This window comes from Garra rufa, chromosome 5 (genome assembly GCF_049309525.1).
Source record: "Garra rufa chromosome 5, GarRuf1.0, whole genome shotgun sequence".
Classification (NCBI taxonomy): Eukaryota; Metazoa; Chordata; class Actinopteri; order Cypriniformes; family Cyprinidae; genus Garra; species Garra rufa.
The window spans coordinates 13,463,907-13,483,229 of NC_133365.1; the positions used below are offsets into that span (position 1 = coordinate 13,463,907).

The 19,323-nt window shown below is 35.8% G+C and overlaps 1 protein-coding gene and 1 long non-coding RNA gene across 2 annotated transcripts; both read left to right on the plus strand.

Annotated features, from left to right (window-relative positions):
- Positions 1-262: 262 nt before the first annotated feature.
- tars1 (threonyl-tRNA synthetase 1) lies at positions 263-16,701 on the plus strand. Its single transcript, XM_073839970.1, has 19 exons — positions 263-430; positions 790-855; positions 2,658-2,848; positions 5,261-5,384; positions 5,593-5,714; positions 6,397-6,514; positions 6,625-6,689; positions 7,173-7,251; positions 7,432-7,578; positions 9,427-9,525; positions 9,820-9,986; positions 10,084-10,246; positions 10,966-11,103; positions 14,196-14,273; positions 14,361-14,461; positions 14,636-14,740; positions 14,831-14,903; positions 15,991-16,105; positions 16,195-16,701. Exons 1-19 carry the CDS (start codon positions 374-376, stop codon positions 16,341-16,343), a joined length of 2,157 nt encoding a protein of 718 aa, XP_073696071.1. The 5' UTR covers positions 263-373; the 3' UTR covers positions 16,344-16,701.
- Positions 16,702-16,927: 226 nt separating this feature from the next.
- Positions 16,928-19,104, plus strand: LOC141335844 (uncharacterized). Its single transcript, XR_012355630.1, has 3 exons — positions 16,928-17,256; positions 17,895-17,952; positions 18,233-19,104. It is a non-coding gene; the product is annotated as an uncharacterized lncRNA (long non-coding RNA).
- Positions 19,105-19,323: the final 219 nt, after the last annotated feature.

Sequence of the window (19,323 nt, forward strand, 5' to 3'; positions counted from 1 at the left end):
AGCTGCAGAAAGCTTCGAGTCGTTATTATTATTATTCTCTGACTAAAACTGCACGTTATATTATAATCAGCAATAACATTAAACACGCTTGTACGTACAGTAAAAGCCTGCTTTACCTTTTATAGGATGTCGTTCGCGTTGCATCATCTTACTGCGCCAGAAACGAAATGTTCTGCCTGATGATTGGTTTAAACTTACGTCAATCACAGTGAATCGCCAATCAGGGATAACGTTCCAAATCCATCACATTGTTGCATCAGCATTGGCTTTCCTGCAATATCCGGGAAACGTGTATGCCGGTGTCCTGCATAAAGACTGTTCAAGACTGTTGGATCGTGTTGTTTGTTCGTGTTTGTGATATTTTCGTGTAATTATGGCGGATGAGAGCGTTACCGAACAAATGAAGGATTTGAAAATGGACGAAAAGAAGGTCAGATGTGCATGCTGTTAGCTGACTAGCTAGTGAAGTCCACTGAGACAGTCACAACATGTTGCTGTCAAAACCCTGAATGCCTTATTTTTTTAGTTTTTGTGGTCTTTGGAAGACGTTGCTTTCGTTATTTGTTTGACCGCTGTGTGTGCAGTATATATATATATATATATATATATATATATATATATATATATATATATATATATATATATATGCTGTTTATTTGTAGGTTTGCAGTCATGTTTTGTTTCTGTATTACTTTACAGTGGGTGGAGTGACATGTTTGAACTTGAAATGTTTGAAATGTTGACTTGAACAACTAGTTGAAATGAATAACGTCGCGCCCTTTCTTTCAGAATGGCAAAGATGCAGGAAAGAAGAAAAACAAGAATGCTGGTGGAGATGCAGGTGGCAGGGCTGAGGTTGGTGTTTGCATTATTCTGTTACTGTGTTGAACCTTCCACTATGAACTTACATCATCTAATAGTCTAATGTAATAAATGCATTATTAAGCATGTGTCTAGTACTGCACACATTGTGTAACATGTCAATATTTGGCATAGTTGTATTGATTTAACTCTAGAGGAGGATGGGCTTGGTTTGGTTTATAATTGTGAGCCCAATATATCTCATGTAGGGGTGGGGGATATGACCTAAAATTAATATCACCATATTTTTCATCTTTTGAATGGTGACGGTATAATATCACGGTATTACTTTTTTTGGTATATTTTGGGAGGAGTAGCCTGTCCTGTCCCTTTAGTATGTGAATAAAGTTAATATTTGTTTAATATAATAAGTAAATGGTAGGTATCCTTATCAAAAAGAGACAGGGGAGAGTATGCATTCTTAACATATTTATTTTGCAAAAAACCTAAAGATCTTACTTAACAAAACAAAAATGATTTTTTTATTGAAATTGAATTTCTGCAATATTTAAAACCTTTAAATAACTGGGGGAAATCAACCCATGGCAACAGTTTAAAAGTAGACCAATTCTGTGGGGAAAAACGCGGACTTGGCAACCCTGCATCCAACACGAGCTGCTGGAGTTAATGTCATTGCACACATGAGTACGAAATTTTCGTTGAGATTTTTGTACGTAAAAAAAAAAACACAGGTTATGTTAATCGAGACACACTGCCTCTGAAACTTTCGTCCGTCATAAAAAAATTCGGATCGTGTTTGATTTTCTGCATTTTGATAAGGATGGCGAATATGAGAAAACTAAAAAAAAACGCATATGAAAATCGAATTCAGTGTACAATGACCTTTAGATTTGAATGATCACGGGTCGAAAGTAAAGAGAGATGACAAAAATAGACTGGAGGATTTGCTGCAATCTTGTACTCACTGACAAATATCTATTATAAGATGTGCTGCTCCCTTTACACAGAGTGTGCGTTATCGCAAAATCGAAAGTAAAAGTAAACAGCGCGAGAACTCATTTAAAAGGGATTTCTATACCCTGCATATTGAAAGTGCGAAAATTATATACAATATTAGAATATTCGCGGGTGCGCAGATAAGAAAAAAATATGGAGCTCAACTAAATAACACGCCAATTTTGTGATTGGCTACAGTATGTAGTGTGGGGCTTGGGACGGGTGGGCCAAGCTTCTGATTGGGTGGCCGTGGAGCCGGGCCTGTAAGGAACTATAGAAGTAAGAGCATTCTAGAAAGAACTTTGTGATTGGATGGAAATTTCAAGCATCATGCAGGACATGCAACTGATATAAATATTGGTTGGACGTTTAGGGGGGAGTATGAGGGAGTATTTGGCCGCTGTCCGCAGAGAATTTAGTAACATCAATGATTCTAATAAGCTCAGGCCGGTCGCTTTCTTCACGATGTTTCACCAGGCCACTCCCCTTTTACGTACCACCTGCAAAGCTGATACGAATATATAAGATATATAGTATAAGGCCAGGTATTCAGACCACAACTGAATGTTTGAAGAAAGTTTAATGCCTTATTATTTAGAATTAGCTATTATTGATGTAAATGCAGCCGTTCAAGGCACATCATTGATTTATTACGGTATTGACGGTATTAGAAAATCCATGTCGTGGCGCAATGTCACACCGGTGATGACTATGACACCGGTGTACCGCCCTCATGTAATGCTAAAATGTGCTGTGGTTTGTTATTTATGATATGTACACTTGAAACAATGGACAGTGGTGGTGTTGATAATATGAGTTTTTCTCTTTCTTCTCTATAGTTGAATCCTTTGCCAGAGTACATTGAGGATCGACTGTCCATTTACAACAAGCTAAAGGGAGAACATGAAGCCCTGCTGGCCGAGAAAGCAGCTAAAGACAGCAAGCCCATCAAGATCACGCTTCCTGATGGAAAAGTTGTAGATGGGGAGTCCTGGAAGACCACACCATACCAGGTTGCCTGTGGCATCAGGTTAGTGACTAAATAAAACATGGTTCATATTTTATTTATATTTTTATAGTAAGTTTTCTGGCATAGAAATATTGACAGATAGGGTGGGACAGCATATACAGCCGATAACATTTACATTTATGCATTTAGCAGACCTTTTTATCCAAAGCAGGTTACAATAGAGGAACATAAGGAATTTGTCACAGAGCCAACAGACATTTGGTGAAGTTTCGGTAGTTACATCTTTGGTTTTTTTGGGTGTTATGTCATAAAATTGTCAAAACCATAACAGTCACGACCGAAACATGTCATCGTTGTTTCTGTAGTGACAAAAAGGAACACATAATCCTTTATTTGGGGGAAATAAACAAAATGTTAATACAGTTATCCAAATTTTTAGTATTTTAGTATGTTTTGTTCAGTATGTGGGTAAAAATTCTGTAATGTAATGTGGTCGCTACTGAAACATGGGATGTTTTGGCAAAAATAAAATATACTGAATTGTCAGCTAAGATGTTATGATAGTGTTTGGTTCATTGTATGTTCAGATTAACGAATCCTTAAGTTTGAAATCAGTATGATCAACGTTTTGCCTTTTACAAAGAAATCTTGGATTCAAAATACAAGAAATCTCATAAATTACACTTGAAATATTGTAACAGGGTTCCCACAGGTCTTTGACATTATCAGAAAGTTTGTAAATTTGAAAAAAATACATTTCAAGACAGTTCCTCGAAAGTGCTTGCATTTCTGGAAAAAAAATCCATATTCTTCCCTCCGGTCCGCTAATGTGTTTAATTTGCCAGCAGGTGCTCATGAAACTACTACGATGGTACCTCACCAAAGAAGAAAACTTAAAAGCACATTCATATATCTTAAAATGTCTGGTTACATGAGCCTAAGCTCTTTTTAAATCCATGCAAAAGTTAATATCAGATATTTTTAGAATACAGTAAATGATGTACTGAATATTCTTCAGTTTCATGCAAAACAGAAATACGACTATAATAGAAAATAGAATATCAGATCTCTGTCATATGGCCAAAAAAATGCTTTTTGCATAGTTGTGTTTGACACGTGAAAACTGTAACAATGTATCTTACAGGTAACACAATGTAACCTTGCTCTCACTTGAAAAGCAAGTTTGTATTGGATCTGGAAAGTCCTTAAAAGGTCCATGAATTTGAAGTTAACCAATGTGTGGGAACTCTGTTGTTAAAATTGTAATTGTTATTGATTTACTTCTAAAAACGTCTTAATAAAATAGAAAAAAATATATTTATAAGAAGGATGTAAGCAAAATCTTAATAGGTCAATAAATTATATATTACTGTGTTTCAGTAGTAACAAATTCGGGGAGAGGACAAATATTCCAAAACTTTTAAAAAATGCAATATGAGAATTATCTGCACAATTACTGGAAATGTGTACCTTGGATATTATACAGTTTGCATACATACAAATTTGTGGAAAAAAGACACGTTTTTTAAGACGTTTCCAACTCTGAACCAATTCTGTAGAATGGCCCATATATAAAGTGTACCTTAAAGGGATGGTTCGGAGTAGAATTGACTTCATTGCTATGCACTCCGAAGCCCATGTAAATACCCCATCCGAAGTTTTTTTTTACCTTAGAGTTTTTCGAATTGCTTGTTACAGGAGTGAATGGTACATGTGATGTATCTCGTAAATTGCACCACTAAACGTGCAAGTAATCTTACCAAACTTGTACACTAGTGTAAATAGGTTATGTACTCACAAAACGCTGCATCGGAACATTTGTAAGTCCACCATGAGTGTTTTAAAAACACGTTTTACCCGAGAACTACTAGTCTCAAAAACTACAAATGGCGACACGTCGACGTCACTTCCCTGGTTTGAAAAAAGCACATAAAAGTCCTCCTACAAGTTGACATGCACACAGATGTAGTAGGAGGACTTTTACGTGCTTTTTTCAAACCAGGGAAGTGACGTCGACTTGTAGTTTCTGAGACTAGTAGTTCTCAGGTAAAACGTGTTTTTAAAACACTCATGGTGGACTTACAAATGTTCTGTTGCAGCGTTTTGTGAGTACATAACCTATTTACACTACTGTACAAGTTTGGTAAGATTACTTGCACGTTTAGTGGTGCAATTTACGAGATACATCACATGTAACATTCACTCCTGTAACAAGCAATTCGAAAAACTCTAATATCTCCATAAATGTTCGACTAAGGTAAAAAAAACTTCGGATGGGGTATTTACATGGGCTTCGGAGTGCATAGCAATGAAGTCAATTCTACTCCAAACCATCCCTTTAATCTTAAACCTTTTCATTGAAAGGCACCAAAAATTGTTTTCTTAATGAATTGCTTGATTGCATTATGCTTCCAACTCAAGCAGTAACTTCTAATCACAATGTATGATATTATAATGTGTTTTACTTAACAGCCAAGGCCTTGCTGATAATACTGTGATCTCCAAAGTGAACAATGAGGTATGGGATCTGGACAGGCCCTTAGAGGGAGACTGCAGTGTAGTGTTTCTCAAATTCGATGACGAAGAAGCACAAGCAGTAAGTTTAGAATTTTTTTTTTTTTCTCAAGTTTGCATTTGTGTTTTTAATTTTAATGAGTGCTAGTCCACAATAGCAGTGGCCCCACCACATATGGAGTAGTGCATTTGTAAGCATGGAGAAAATATTTACATTAGGACTTATTTTACTGTGTAAATGATTGAAAGAGTGCATATTTGGATATTATTTAAAAACTTTTTTTCTTAAGGTTTATTGGCACTCCAGTGCCCACATAATGGGAGAGGCCATGGAGCGAGTCTATGGAGGATGCCTTTGTTACGGGCCGCCCATTGAGAATGGCTTTTACTATGATATGTTTCTTGAAAACGAGTAAGTCAGACATATTCTCTGTTGAATTTTTTTTTTTTAGAAAGATTTAGTTTCATCAAAGAAACTGTAGTATTACAGAGCAGACTACAGAAGTCAAATAATAATAATATAATATGCTTCTCACGACTGTTGTCACCCATTCTAATGCAAGTGACTGTTATGTCCGTTTACCATCTATGGTTTAGAACTGTCAGTCAGAGCTTAAAAAGTCACATTAATTCATCTATGGTTAGAAATTATGCTAAGTAGCTGGTCAAGAAATAAAACATTTTAATTTTTTCATTCCTTTTGACAATTACATGACCTTTAGTTTGACCATGATCAGTGCAGTGGCTTTAGAAAATGCAAGAAGGAATGTAATAAATGCTGTAGTTTACTTGTTGAAAGCCAATAAATGCAAATGTTATTCATTTTGATAATATCACTGTCAAGGTCTGCCTTGTTTATTACCGTGGCTCTGTCTAGTCCACAATAGGTAGTTTTCTGAAAATGCATTGCTTTGTCATAGAAGACGCCTGCTGGTAGACTAAAGTCTCTTTAAATGCTGACATCTGTGAGATGTTTGGTAATCCTTTGCAATCTAGTTTTTATTTTAGAAGAGCTTATGTTTTTAATGAAATCGGTGCACCTTTGTGTACTTTTCTTTCTCTGTCCTCTGCCTTCCTCGCCTGGCGGTTCTCAGAGGTGTATCGAGTAATGATTTCCCCTGTTTGGAGAACTTGTGTAAGAAGATCATCAAAGAGAAGCAGCCCTTTGAGAGGCTGGAGGTAAAGAAGGAGACTCTGTTGGAGATGTTCAAGGTAGGTGCTTCCTTTCTAAAAGAAATATAAGCTCTTGCTATGAATAAACCCTTAAAACTCGAGTACCTTGAAGTTCAGACTAGTGAAATCTGCTTTTCTCTGTCTTATAGTACAACAAATTCAAGTGCAGGATCCTAAATGAAAAGGTTACCACTCCGACAACTACAGTCTACAGGTATGATTTTTGATTGCAAAAACATGTACTTTTGAAGTGTGTTGTATTTATTTACTTAATTCAAGCTTTTGGAAATATTTTTCAAGTCTATTTACACTGCCATTCAATAGTTTTTAAAATATACTTCTATTCAGCAAGGACACATTAAATATTAAAAGACTGAAAGCATCACATTGATACTGTAACATTGGTACAAAATATTTCAATTTCAAATAAATTCTAAATCAAAGCACAACTGTTTTCAAAATTGATAACAGTAAGAAATGTGTCCAGAGCCTCAAATCAGTTTTTTTTTTGTATTTTAAAATAGAAAACAGAAACCATTTAAAATCAATATGAAAGTGTGTTTTTGGTCAGATTTATACAGTTTTGGTGAGCATAAGAGACTTCTTTCAAAAAGTAAATTCAGACTTTTCAGGGGTAGTGTATATACAATATATTTATACCTTAGTTTATTTAAACATTTTGCTGTTGATTTTGTAGGTGTGGACCTTTGATCGATCTGTGCAGGGGGCCTCATGTAAGACATACAGGAAAGATCAAGGCCTTGAAGATCCACAAGGTGCAGAATTTAGCCCTTATTTTTTTTCCTCAATATCCTTGCATATCCTTTTCAACAATTTGAACAAATTCTCAATTAAAACTCCCTTCCCCAGTCCTATATATAATATCATCCCATTCTGTACATTAGGCATATTATCCCTACAGCATGATGTATAATCCCAAATGATGTATATTATAGAATTCTTCTACATACTGGGAGGGCAAAGCAGACATGGAGAGCCTCCAGAGGATCTATGGTATCTCTTTCCCTGATCCTAAGATGCTGAAAGAATGGGAGAAATTCCAGGAAGAAGCCAAGAACAGGGATCATCGCAAACTAGGAAGAGTATGTGTAGATGTGTGAAAATTTACATACATACGTGATCAAAACCCACCGCTTATTTGAAATATGTAATAGGTTTTTACTCTAAACCATTTTACCGAAAACGCAGGTACTGTTTACAGATAAGCCAGAAATATACATGAAATACGGATGTGGCAGCTCATCACAAAAACATGAGGAAAATTTTATTCATGCAGTGGCCACCAAAAATACGCAAAAAGCTGCGTCAGCGTTAATCTCTGCATGTGGATTATGTAAATCATACTTTATTTAAATACTTTGATGATAGGAATTAAATGTACTTATGGTGCACAGCACTGACTTACAGCTGAAGTCAAAAGTTTACATACACCTTGCAGAATTTGCAAAATGTTAATTATTTTACCAAAACAAGAGGGATCATACAAAATGCATGTTATTTTTTTTTTTTTATTACTGACCTGAATAAGATATTTCATATGAAAAAAGGTTTACATATAGTCTGCAAGAAAAATAATAGTTGAAATTTAAAAAAATTACCCTTCCCAAAAGTTTACATACACTTAAGTTTTTTAATACTGTGTTGTTACCTGAATGAACCACAGTTGTGTTTTTGTTTAGTCATAGTTGTTCATGAGTCCCTTGTTTGTCCTGAACAGTTAAACTTCCCGCTGAAAAATCCTTCAGGTCCCACAGATTTGAGATTTTTCCACATTTTTGAGTATTTGAACCCTTTCCAGCAATGATTGTATGATTTTGAGATACATTGTTTAAACACTGAGGACAACTGACAGACTCATATGCAGCTATTACAGAAGGTTTGAACGCTCACTGATGCTTCAGAATGATCATTTATGCATTAAGAACCAGGGGTGTAAACTTTTGAAATGAATGAGAATGTGTACATTTTTCTTATTTTGGCTAAAAGCTACAAAAGACACTTACATGTTTCCCAGAAGACAAAATAAGTTAAATTTACCCCCGGCTCTTAATGCTTTGTTTGTTTTTGTGAAGCATCCGTGAGCATTTGAACCTTCTGTAATAGTTGCATATGGGTCCGTCAGTTGTCCTCAGTGTGAAAAGATGGATCTCAAAATCATACAGTCATTGTTAGAAAGGGTTGAAATACACATAAATGCTGAAAAACCCAATAATTTGAAGGACTTTTCTGCAGTTTAACCGTTCAGGACAAACAAGGGACTCATAAACGAGTATCACTAAACAAAGGTCAGTACTAAAACAAAAATAACATGCATTTTGTATTATCCCTCTTATTTTGGTAAAATAATAAACATTTTGCATGGTGTATGTAAACTTTTGACTTCAACTGTAAATGACAAATCCGGCAGTAACATGTATGTGCATCCGCACAACTGGAAGTGAATAATTCTAAGAAGTCAGAAATGTGCAAATTAATTCAAAAAGCAATTTTCCACTGAACATTTGGGGGACAAAACTGCTCACACCAGAGGACATGTGGACACCTCGGTGTGCTAATGACTCGGGCAGCTCTCATTTGATGCACTGTGTAGGGAGTCTCGAATCTGCGGTGACTGACGACAGGTCTGATAGGTGGGCTGGGTGGGGAGAGAACGGGGACTGTGCCCATAAAGAAGGCAGATGTCTGTCTCCTTAATGTGCCATCTGTTCATGGGCATGCTGATGGGTGCACAGGGAACACTTTGTCACAACAAAAGCAAGAGCATAATCAGCCATTTGTCCTATTTTTTTGTCTCTCTTGCTCGTTTGAACTTCTAGTTCTTTTCCGTTGTAACCTCCTATATTCTCCTTTTGATTTCTGACTTGTATAATAATTGTTTTTCTCACCCTTAATGTTTTTCACACACTCTCTCTCCGCCTTTGTCTTTCCAGGAGCAAGACTTGTTTTTCTTCCACGACCTGAGTCCAGGTAGTTGTTTCTTTCTGCCTAAAGGAGCCTACATCTACAACACGCTGATCGAGTTTATTAGGGTGAGTTTCCCCCCATTTTGAATTCATAGTTCATTCTGTTACTACAGAGCCGATATCATCCATTAAAAAATTTACAATAGCCAACAAAACAAGGGTGTGATGTGGAGCAGGGTTTGCAGAGGTCTATTAGGATATGCTAAATTGCATTTTATGGATGTCATGGTTCAGTAGACCATGTAATGGATAGGTTGGTCCACTTCAAGGACCCTGTTAATGATTGTGAGCCAACCACTTGAATATTTATGTATTTTCAAAGACCTTTTTTGTTGTACTGTGCTATATTTTATTGTGCAGAGTGAATACAGAAAGAGGGGATTCCAGGAAGTGGTCACACCGAACATCTACAACAGCAAACTATGGCAAACCTCAGGACACTGGCAGCACTACAGCGAAAACATGTTCTCCTTTGAGGTGGAGAAGGAGATCTTTGCTCTCAAGCCCATGAACTGCCCTGGACATTGGTACAAAATCTTTCTGTATTTACTACAATGCTAAGTAACAGAAAGTTAAGCAGGGAAAATCATTTTTGCACGCTTTTTCGTGTTTCTTATTTGCCAGTCTGATGTTTGACCACCGGCCGCGCTCTTGGAGGGAACTGCCTCTGCGTATGGCTGATTTTGGCGTCTTGCACCGTAACGAGTTGTCTGGAGCTCTTACTGGCCTGACTAGAGTCAGACGTTTTCAACAAGATGACGCGCACATCTTCTGCTCTATGGACCAGGCAAGTTTGAAATGCATGATGCTTTTTTTGTGACTTGCCATTTAGGGTTCCCACTATTTTAAACACTAATGGAAATTTCAAATTATGCTCTTTATTTGTGGTCTCTGTAGAATTATTTTAGTAATCCTTATTGAGTAATCACAAACAACTGGAAAAGCCATGTAAATCTATTGGTTTTAAAGGGATAGTTCACCCAAATCTGAAAATTCTGTCATTAATTACTCGCCCTCATGTCATTTCAAACCCGTAGGACCTTCGTTTATCTTCGGAACACAAATTAAAATATTTTTAATGAAATCCGAGAGCTCTCTGGCCCTCCAAAGACCGCAAGAGTCCTACCACATTCAAGGTCCATAGAACTACTGATGGCAATTGGACTATTTTGTCAATGTTTTTGGTAACTTTGTGGACCTTGAACATGGTAGGACCCTTGGAGGGTCAGAAAGCACTTTGATTTCATTAAAAATATCTTAATTTGTGTTTCAAAGACGAGCGAAGGTCTGACTGGCTTGGAAGGTCATGAGGGTGAGTAATTAATGACAGAATTTTCATTTTCTGGGTGGACTATTCCTATAAAGTGTTGGAGCCCTAAATATTTCAACATGTTAAAGGACCATGTTTGGTTCATGTGGCTATTAATGATTTGTTTGTTTGAATTTGCAATCAAGAGGTCATTATTCTCTTCGTCTTACCTCCTTACCCATTTTCCTACCTAACAGATCGAGTCTGAGATAAAGGGTTGCCTGGACTTTCTGCGTACAGTGTATGATGTGTTTGGCTTCACCTTCAAACTGAACCTTTCCACCAGGCCAGAAAAGTTCCTAGGAGAACCTGAAGTGTGGGACCAGGCTGAGAAGGTAAAATTTGACATAAAAAAACGTTTAATAGTTCCTTGAACTATTGGCAGAGGTACCTACTTTTTGGCATGTTCACATCGCAAGAACTAGGAACATATTTAGTTCTAGGAACTCAGATTGGGGGAAATAAACTGGTCCTACTTCATAGTAGAGTCACATTAGCAGTCAAAAGTTTTTGAATAGTAAGATTTTTAATGTTTTTTAAAAAGTCTCTTCTGCTCACCAAGCCTGCATTTATTTGATCCACAATACAGCAGTATAATACTGTGAAATATTTTTTACTATTTAAAATAACTGCTTTCTATTGGAATATATTTTAAAATGCAATTTATTCCTGTGATCAAAGCAAAATTTTCAGCCTCATTACTCCATTTTTCAGTGTCACATGACATGATCCTTCAGAAATCATTCTAACGTGCTGATTTGCTGTTTAAGAAACATTTTTATTGTTATCAGTTATATTTATATTTCAGTTGAGTACATTTTTCAGTATTTATCTTAACCCTCATGTGGTGTTCATGTCATTTTTGACTGGAGAAGATTTTCTTTTTCCTGAAAATACTAGTTAATGTTATCGCATTGAACTGAAACTTAGTGACTTTGTTCACAGAGACTATAAAAACTTGTCCACATTTTTTATTTTATCTTTTACCTTTTTTTGTGTTTTTTTCACCTTGTTACACCTATGGTGTTCCCGGTCAAAAATGACAGGCCTACACAAAATAGCTTATAAATCACTTGTTATGCTATATTATCACCCAAAATTGGATTCAATCTTTTTATCAACTTGTTTTCTTTCAATTAGGACTGGTTTTGTATTTCATTTTCAAACGGTTTAATTGTAGGAGTCATTTATCCGAGCTCCTGGTCATTGAAAGTGAATGGGGGAGACTGAAAATTAGAGAAAAATTTAGTTGTCAGGAGCATGTTTCTCATGTTCACATATGTATATGTGTGCTTGCAGACATAGAGCCATTGGACATGTGCATGCATGGATACATGTATGCCACACACACACACACACACACACACACACACACACACACACACACACACACACACACACACACACACACACAAACTATTTTCTGAAATAAACATTCTTTTTCACAGTGATACATTTTTTTAAAAATGCTTTTGTTAGTCATTTGCATGAGTTTACACAGAGACCTGGTGTTTGTCGTTTTGGTTAGTTCATAATTTGGAAAACTGAAAGAAGTGTTTGATTTGTGTTCTCTATATGACAGCGTTAATGTGTTCTTTCTTGTATGTCACAATGGTTAGATTTGTCAAGGAACAGCACAAGTGTTACTGTGCACCCCTTTTCTCAAAATAAATGCATTGCAAAATATAAGTGCTGTGTTTTGTGATCTTCTACATTAACTTTTTAATGGCCGGTCATTTTTGAGCAGGAACACCACAAGTGTGACACTGTGCCATTTTATACAAAATAAAATCATTTCAGTTAAACATTAAAGTAGACTAGTGTGATCAACAGTGCAGTTTTTTTTTTAAATATTTTTCTCAATATTGCCAAAATTATTAACAAATAATGCTTTTTTCACTCAAAAATTGAGGTGCATAAGCTCGGATAAATGACTCCTACAATTGAACTGTTTGAAAATTAAATATAAAACCAGTCCTAAATGAAAGAAAACAAGTTGATACAAAGATTGAATCCAAGATTGGGTGAAAATGTGGTTAAATGTGTGATTTATAAGCTATTTTTTTATAGGCCTGTCATTTTTGACCGGGAACACCACAAGTGTGACTATGTGCCATTTTTACAAAATAAAAGTTTTTCAAACAAACTTCCTGGTGAACCATTAAAGTAGACTAGTGTGATCAACAGAACCAATATTTTTTCATATTTTTTTAATATTTCCAAAATTATTCAAAAATAATGATTTTTTTACTTAAAAAATGAGATGCCTACTCTCAGATAAATGAGGCCCACAATTAATTAGATGCAAATAGAAATATAAAACCAGTCCTAATTGACAGAAAACAAGTTGACAAAAAGATTGAATCCAAGATTGGGTGAAAATGTGGTTAAATGAGTGATTTATAAGCTATTTTTTTTTATAGGCCTGTCATTTTTGACCGGGAACACCACAAGTGTGACTATGTGCCATTTTTACAAAATAAAAGTTTTTCAAACAAACTTCCTGGTGAACCATTAAAGTAGACTAGTGTGATCAACAGAACCAATATTTTTTCATATTTTTTTAATATTTCCAAAATTATGCAAAAATAATGATTTTTTTACTTAAAAAATGAGATGCCTACTCTCAGATAAATGAGGCCCACAATTAATTAGATGCAAATAGAAATATAAAACCAGTCCTAATTGACAGAAAACAAGTTGACAAAAAGATTGAATCCAAGATTGGGTGAAAATGTGGTTAAATGAGTGATTTATAAGCTATTTTTTATAGGCCTGTCATTTTTGACCGGGAACACCATAGGTGTAATAGGATTTTGAACACCACATGAGGGTTAAAAAGCTTTTGTAACATTATACACTATACCTTTCAAAGGCTTGGAATCAGTATCTTTTTTTGGGATGCTTTAAATTGATCAAAAGTGATGATAAAGACATTTATAATGTTACAAAAGATTTCTGTTTCAAATAAAGGCTGTTAGTGTATTTACTCCACGAACACGGAAAACGGCGATAATAGCATTTATCTACCTGTTGTCAACAGCATTGTGTTCTTTTCTTAGCCTTGATGATATGTAACACTGCAAGTTGTCATAAGAGATTTAATCATGATTTTCATGCTCTTTCATTGTGTAAATTGTGCCTTTACATTCTGTCTCCGTTATCATGAAAGCCATGACAAACAACAAAAATTCAGAGTTTCTGCTGCTGGTGTGAATGCAACAAGGAAAATGGCCTGAGGGGGAACCACAATGTTGGCTAGTTTCTAAAACAATGCGGTGCGAAAGCCCCTTATAATGTCATTTTACAACTATCATGCCATAGTAGCGTGTTATTACTCTTGGTGTTTAATACAGTTAATCTCTTATTAAATGCATAATAAATCTTATCTACTTTGACGTCATTAAGCCCTTGTTAATTGTTTTAGCAACTGGAGAACAGCCTGAATGATTTTGGTGAGAAGTGGGTTCTGAATCCTGGTGATGGAGCTTTCTACGGCCCAAAGGTACAAAAAGATAAATAAAGTGTAACATGAGATATGAACACCTATGAATGACTTTACACTAAAGTATTTTTTGTGCGTGTGATTCAGATTGATATTCAGATAAAGGATGCCATCGGCAGATATCACCAATGTGCCACCATTCAGCTTGACTTCCAGTTGCCTATTCGCTTCAATCTTACATTTGTGAGGTATGTTTACTCAAGTACTGTACTAAATAAGAAGAAAAAATGAAAACAGCCAAAGCAGTTTCTGTTCCCTGTCCAACAGTGACATTTTGTGGTTACATTTGATTACTACAGCCCTCCTGCAGTTTTAACTGTGCAAGTTGCTGACTTTGTAACCCAAACTTTGTCTCTCTTCAGCCATGATGGTGATGACAAGAAGAGACCTGTGATCATCCACAGAGCGATCCTGGGTTCAGTGGAACGCATGATCGCCATCCTTACTGAAAACTATGGTGGAAAGTGGTATGGCTAAAGAAGAGACTCTATTACATGATAATGTTTAGTCAGACTATATGTGCACATACCAAATTCTCCTGCTTTTGTTTCCCACAGGCCACTGTGGCTTTCCCCACATCAGGTGATGGTGGTTCCTGTAGGACCCACTTGTGAGGAGTACGCCCAGAGAGTACGTTCTGCTCACAATTTACCATTCGTGACCCTGGACCACAAAACCAGTCTTAACTAGCACGGGTATATTTGTAGCAATAGCCAAAAAAACATTGTATAGGTCAAAATGATAGATTTTTCCTTTATGCCTAAAATAATTAGGATATTAAATAAAGATCATGTTCCATTAAAGGAGTAGTTCACTTTCAGAACAAAAATGTACAGATAATGTACTCGCCCCCTTTTCATCCAAGATGTTCTTGTCTTTCTTTCTTCAGTCATAAGAAAATTGTTTTTTGAGGAAAAAAATTCAGGATTTCTCTTCATATAATGGACTTCTATGGTGCCCCCGTGTTTGAACTTACAAAATGCAGCTTCAAATGGCTCTAAACGATCACAGCCGAGGAAAGAAGGGTCTTATCTAGCAAAATGATTTTTTATAAGTATATATTACAATTTATATACTTTTTAACCTCAAATGCTCGTCTTGTCTAGCTCTGTGTGTACTCTGTGTAGAGATTAAAGAGTATATAAATTTTAAATGTTTTTAGAAAATAAGCGATCGTTTCACTAGATAAGACCCTTCTTCCTCGGCTGGGATCATTTAGAGCCCTATGAAGCTGCATTTTGGAAGTTCAAACTCAGGGGCACCATAGAAGTCCATTATATGGAGAGAAATCCTGAAATGTTTTCCTCAAAAAACACCATTTCTTTACGACTGAAGAAAGAAAGACTCGGGGTGAGTCCATTATCTGTAAATCTTTGTTCTGAAAGTGAACTACTCCTTTAAGATGTTTTGTACATTTTTGACCATAAATATATAAAACCTATTTTTTGATTAGTAATATGCATTGCCAAGAACTTCATTTAGACAACTTTAAAGGAGATTTTCTTTTTTTTTGGCACCCTCTGATTCCAGATTTTTAAATAGTTGTCCTGGCCAAGTATTTTCATATCCTAACAAACCATACATCAATGGAAAGCCTATTTAGTTAGCCTTTAAAAAATACCATTATGACTGGTTTTGTGGTCCAGGGTCACATTTTAGCTTTGATTCCAACATAAACTGACAAATCATTGTTATCAAAAACAATCCCTTGTCTCAGGTACAAAAGGAGTTCCACGGGGCAGGGCTGATGACGGATGTGGATCTAGACCCAGGCTGCACCCTGAACAAGAAGATCAGGAATGCACAGTTGGCTCAGTACAATTTCATTTTAGGTGAGTGAGAAATTGAATTGACAAATGTCAATAAAGCTTTTTAAACCAAAGACGATGTAAAACTAACTTTACGACTGATGCAACGACAGTGGTGGGTGAGAAGGAGAAGAGCAGTGACACAGTGAACGTTAGGACTCGTGATAACAAGGTACACGGAGAGAGGAGTCTGAAGGACTGCATGGAGCGACTCAAGGAGCTGAAGGCCTCAAGAACCCGGAATGCAGAGGAGGAGTTCTGAACTCCCTGAACCTCCTGCCAAGTCTTCCTTCATATATGCCATATGCAGCATATCCATATGCGTGCTGCTATTCTCCATAGATGATCTATAAATTCTCAACTGGATCTGTGTGGTTCAGGGGCTCAGGTTTTAAATCAATGACAAGATTTTATCTGAAATTCTGTAGACCTCATTGTCAGTACTTTGCTTTAAGAAGAAACAACTGTAAAATATCTGGAAATGTTTAGTTGTCAGATATCCATTATCCTTTGTTATAGGAAAGGGACTTTTCTATCAATATTTGTGAATGGGTAAATGACAATAATGTCTGGTTGTCTGATGTTGTTGGAGATGAAATAAAACGGTGTATCTTTCCTGATATCCTCCTTCTCTTGTCTCATTTTTGCTATAACGACTTAAAATCTACAATTCGAAAGCTGTTATTGTTGGAATATTTATTTGTTGGTTAAAACTTTACCGTATAGTCATGTTGAGTACATGAATAGTGGTGCAGAACACACATTGCAGGAGTAGACATACTTGCTTACGTAAAACGCAGTATTACTTTCACTTTCATTTACGTTGTGGAGCTGATTTATAAGAAATCGTGCTGAGTGCAGATCGTTCGTCTAACCGGACAGACGAACCAGTAGTAAACGAGATCTGGAGTTAAATGTTTTAATATTTTGGACGTATATATTGTTTTAACCGCTATAGTTAAAGGTATAAAAGTATTTTTTTTTTCATCGTGTCCTCCTGCAGCCGAGCGTTTCGACAGCTGAGGTTTTCTCTGGAGGATGTTTACTCACAAATAAACTTCTGTTTGCGCATAAACTGTTCTGATGAAAATAAATGCCCTTTAACATTTAAACGGAGCTCGGCGCTGCTTTTAACGAAAAAGGGATTTTTAGCGTCAAATGATTTTCCTTACAAGGTAAGCCAAAATCATTTTGTATATATGGGTGGGAAAGAGTGAATGAAAAACTATTGAAACAGACGCCTTGAGACAGGACATTAGACGTCGATACTGTAGCTAACATTATACAAGCCGACCTAAACTAAGGAAGCAATAGCCAAATACTGTGTGATGCCGATCTTTTACAAATTAAGCAAGAAGAGGCTAGCTGTAAGACAAGAATCAATCACAGTTTTTAATTTGAAGTGTTCCTTTCTTCTTGCAAACTACGTTATTTTAAAGAAAAACAAGATAGTAGGCTATACTGTTTATTTTCACTTTCACTTATGCCACTAGTCAAACCCTCTTGCTTGGGGAAAAAAGGTACTTTTGCTGTCTGTCTTTTAACTAAATGACATTTGATATTGTTTTCTGTCTGATGCATACATTAAGTGGGATTTTTAGCGTCTAAAAGCATTTTTGGATCACATATGCTTAAGACGAAGGCTTATAGACCCTAGAGGCGTCAAAACATACATAGGCTAAGCGTTTACCTTTACAGCAATGTGACAAGAAGTTCTTGAAAGACGATATTGCCAGTGTATAATGTCTAGCTTCTTTCAGTAATAATAGATTGCTATGCTATTATTAATTGAGAAATTATTTACTGGTTTCAGTTTTGCGATGGAGTTCACAGATGAGGAGATAATATGGCTGCAAACAGTGTCCTCTGAAGTAAGAATATTTTGTGTACTCATCATTTTTGTTGTCCTTTTTTGTGTATTGTTCAAACAGGGAAAACACCATGTCAAAATCTACAAGTTCATCAAAAATTATTATTATTTTTTTTAAAGAAAAGATGATGCCCTTTTGCCATGCGATGGCAGTATAATACAGGATTCAAGTTCATCATGACCTCAGTTGTTCTACTTTATAATTTTCAACTGTACTTTAAATAAAATAATCTGATGCATACATACATGTAAATGTAAAAACATTTATTTGACTTATTTAGATACCTGAAGGAGATGAACTCACTCCAAAAGAGAAGCAATTAAAGGAGCAAGCAAAGCCAGAGACTGACTTTCAGGCCCAGCTCTTCCAAACTATGGCCTCCATACGATTTGGATTGAGTGGTTTGATAACCTCAACAATAGAGGTGAAAAACTCTGAAAAACTCCAGCAGAGGTGCAGCATCTCATCACAATGTGGATAATCATACCAGGAAGGTGACACTTTTACCTATTCGTTTTGGTTGTGTAAATATTCCAAATAAACTAGCCTAAAACAAAATCATCTGTACAAAAGTGTGATATTGGGTAACTTTGGCACTTTGTAATTAGTCACAAGAATACAAGTTCATCTTTTGCATGATCTCACCAGTGAATTCTTACTGCAATAATGATTTATTGGGTTTAGATTGTAGCAGCATCATGAAATGCTCATGAGATGTTTCCTCAGCTATGAAAGGTGCTTTGCAGTTGACTTTTAAATGATTGCTATTGCTGTTTACGTGTTTTTTTATTATTGTTGTTGTATGATCTTTGAAATCATAACAAGAAACCCAGTTGTTTTTTGGTGCTCTTTTTTCAAGATACATGCTACATTTTGAAATGCTTTCCAAGTGAAGGTTCTTCAAAAACTCAGTATACCTTGTGTTTATCATATTTGCAGGGATGATAACATCTCTACCTCATTCTGAGAACAATAACAAACAGTACAATATTTTCTTTTGCACACATGTATAAAAATAGAACGCAAAATTTGGACAGTAGCACAGTTCTAATTTTAAGATATTGGTTTTAATACTGTTTATTTATATGATTTCTATCCGTGCAGACAAAATGTTATTTCCAAATACATTCCACGGTTTTTTTTTTTTCACGTTTTAATTGGTGTTTATTGTACTAAATAATAAATAATAATGAAAATGAATCTATCGAGTGTATTCTTTGTATATTTTTTATACATAATTTCAGTATTTTTTGATAGCTGTTTGTGAGCAGAAGTATCACGTGGTTTGTTGCTATTACTCTGACATCCACACGGTGGTGTTACAATGCAAGATTACAAACGCCACAACGAAACAAAACCAGACCAAGTCAA

Excerpts from the sequence above, each read along its gene's own strand:
- tars1 (XM_073839970.1), top strand. The coding sequence starts at position 374 with ATGGCGGATGAGAGCGTTACCGAACAAATGAAGGATTTGAAAATGGAC. Across the intron at positions 431-789 it reads TGAAAATGGACGAAAAGAAG|AATGGCAAAGATGCAGGAAA; the intron begins GTCAGATGTGCA and ends CCTTTCTTTCAG. Across the intron at positions 7,579-9,426 it reads ATCATCGCAAACTAGGAAGA|GAGCAAGACTTGTTTTTCTT; the intron begins GTATGTGTAGAT and ends TTGTCTTTCCAG.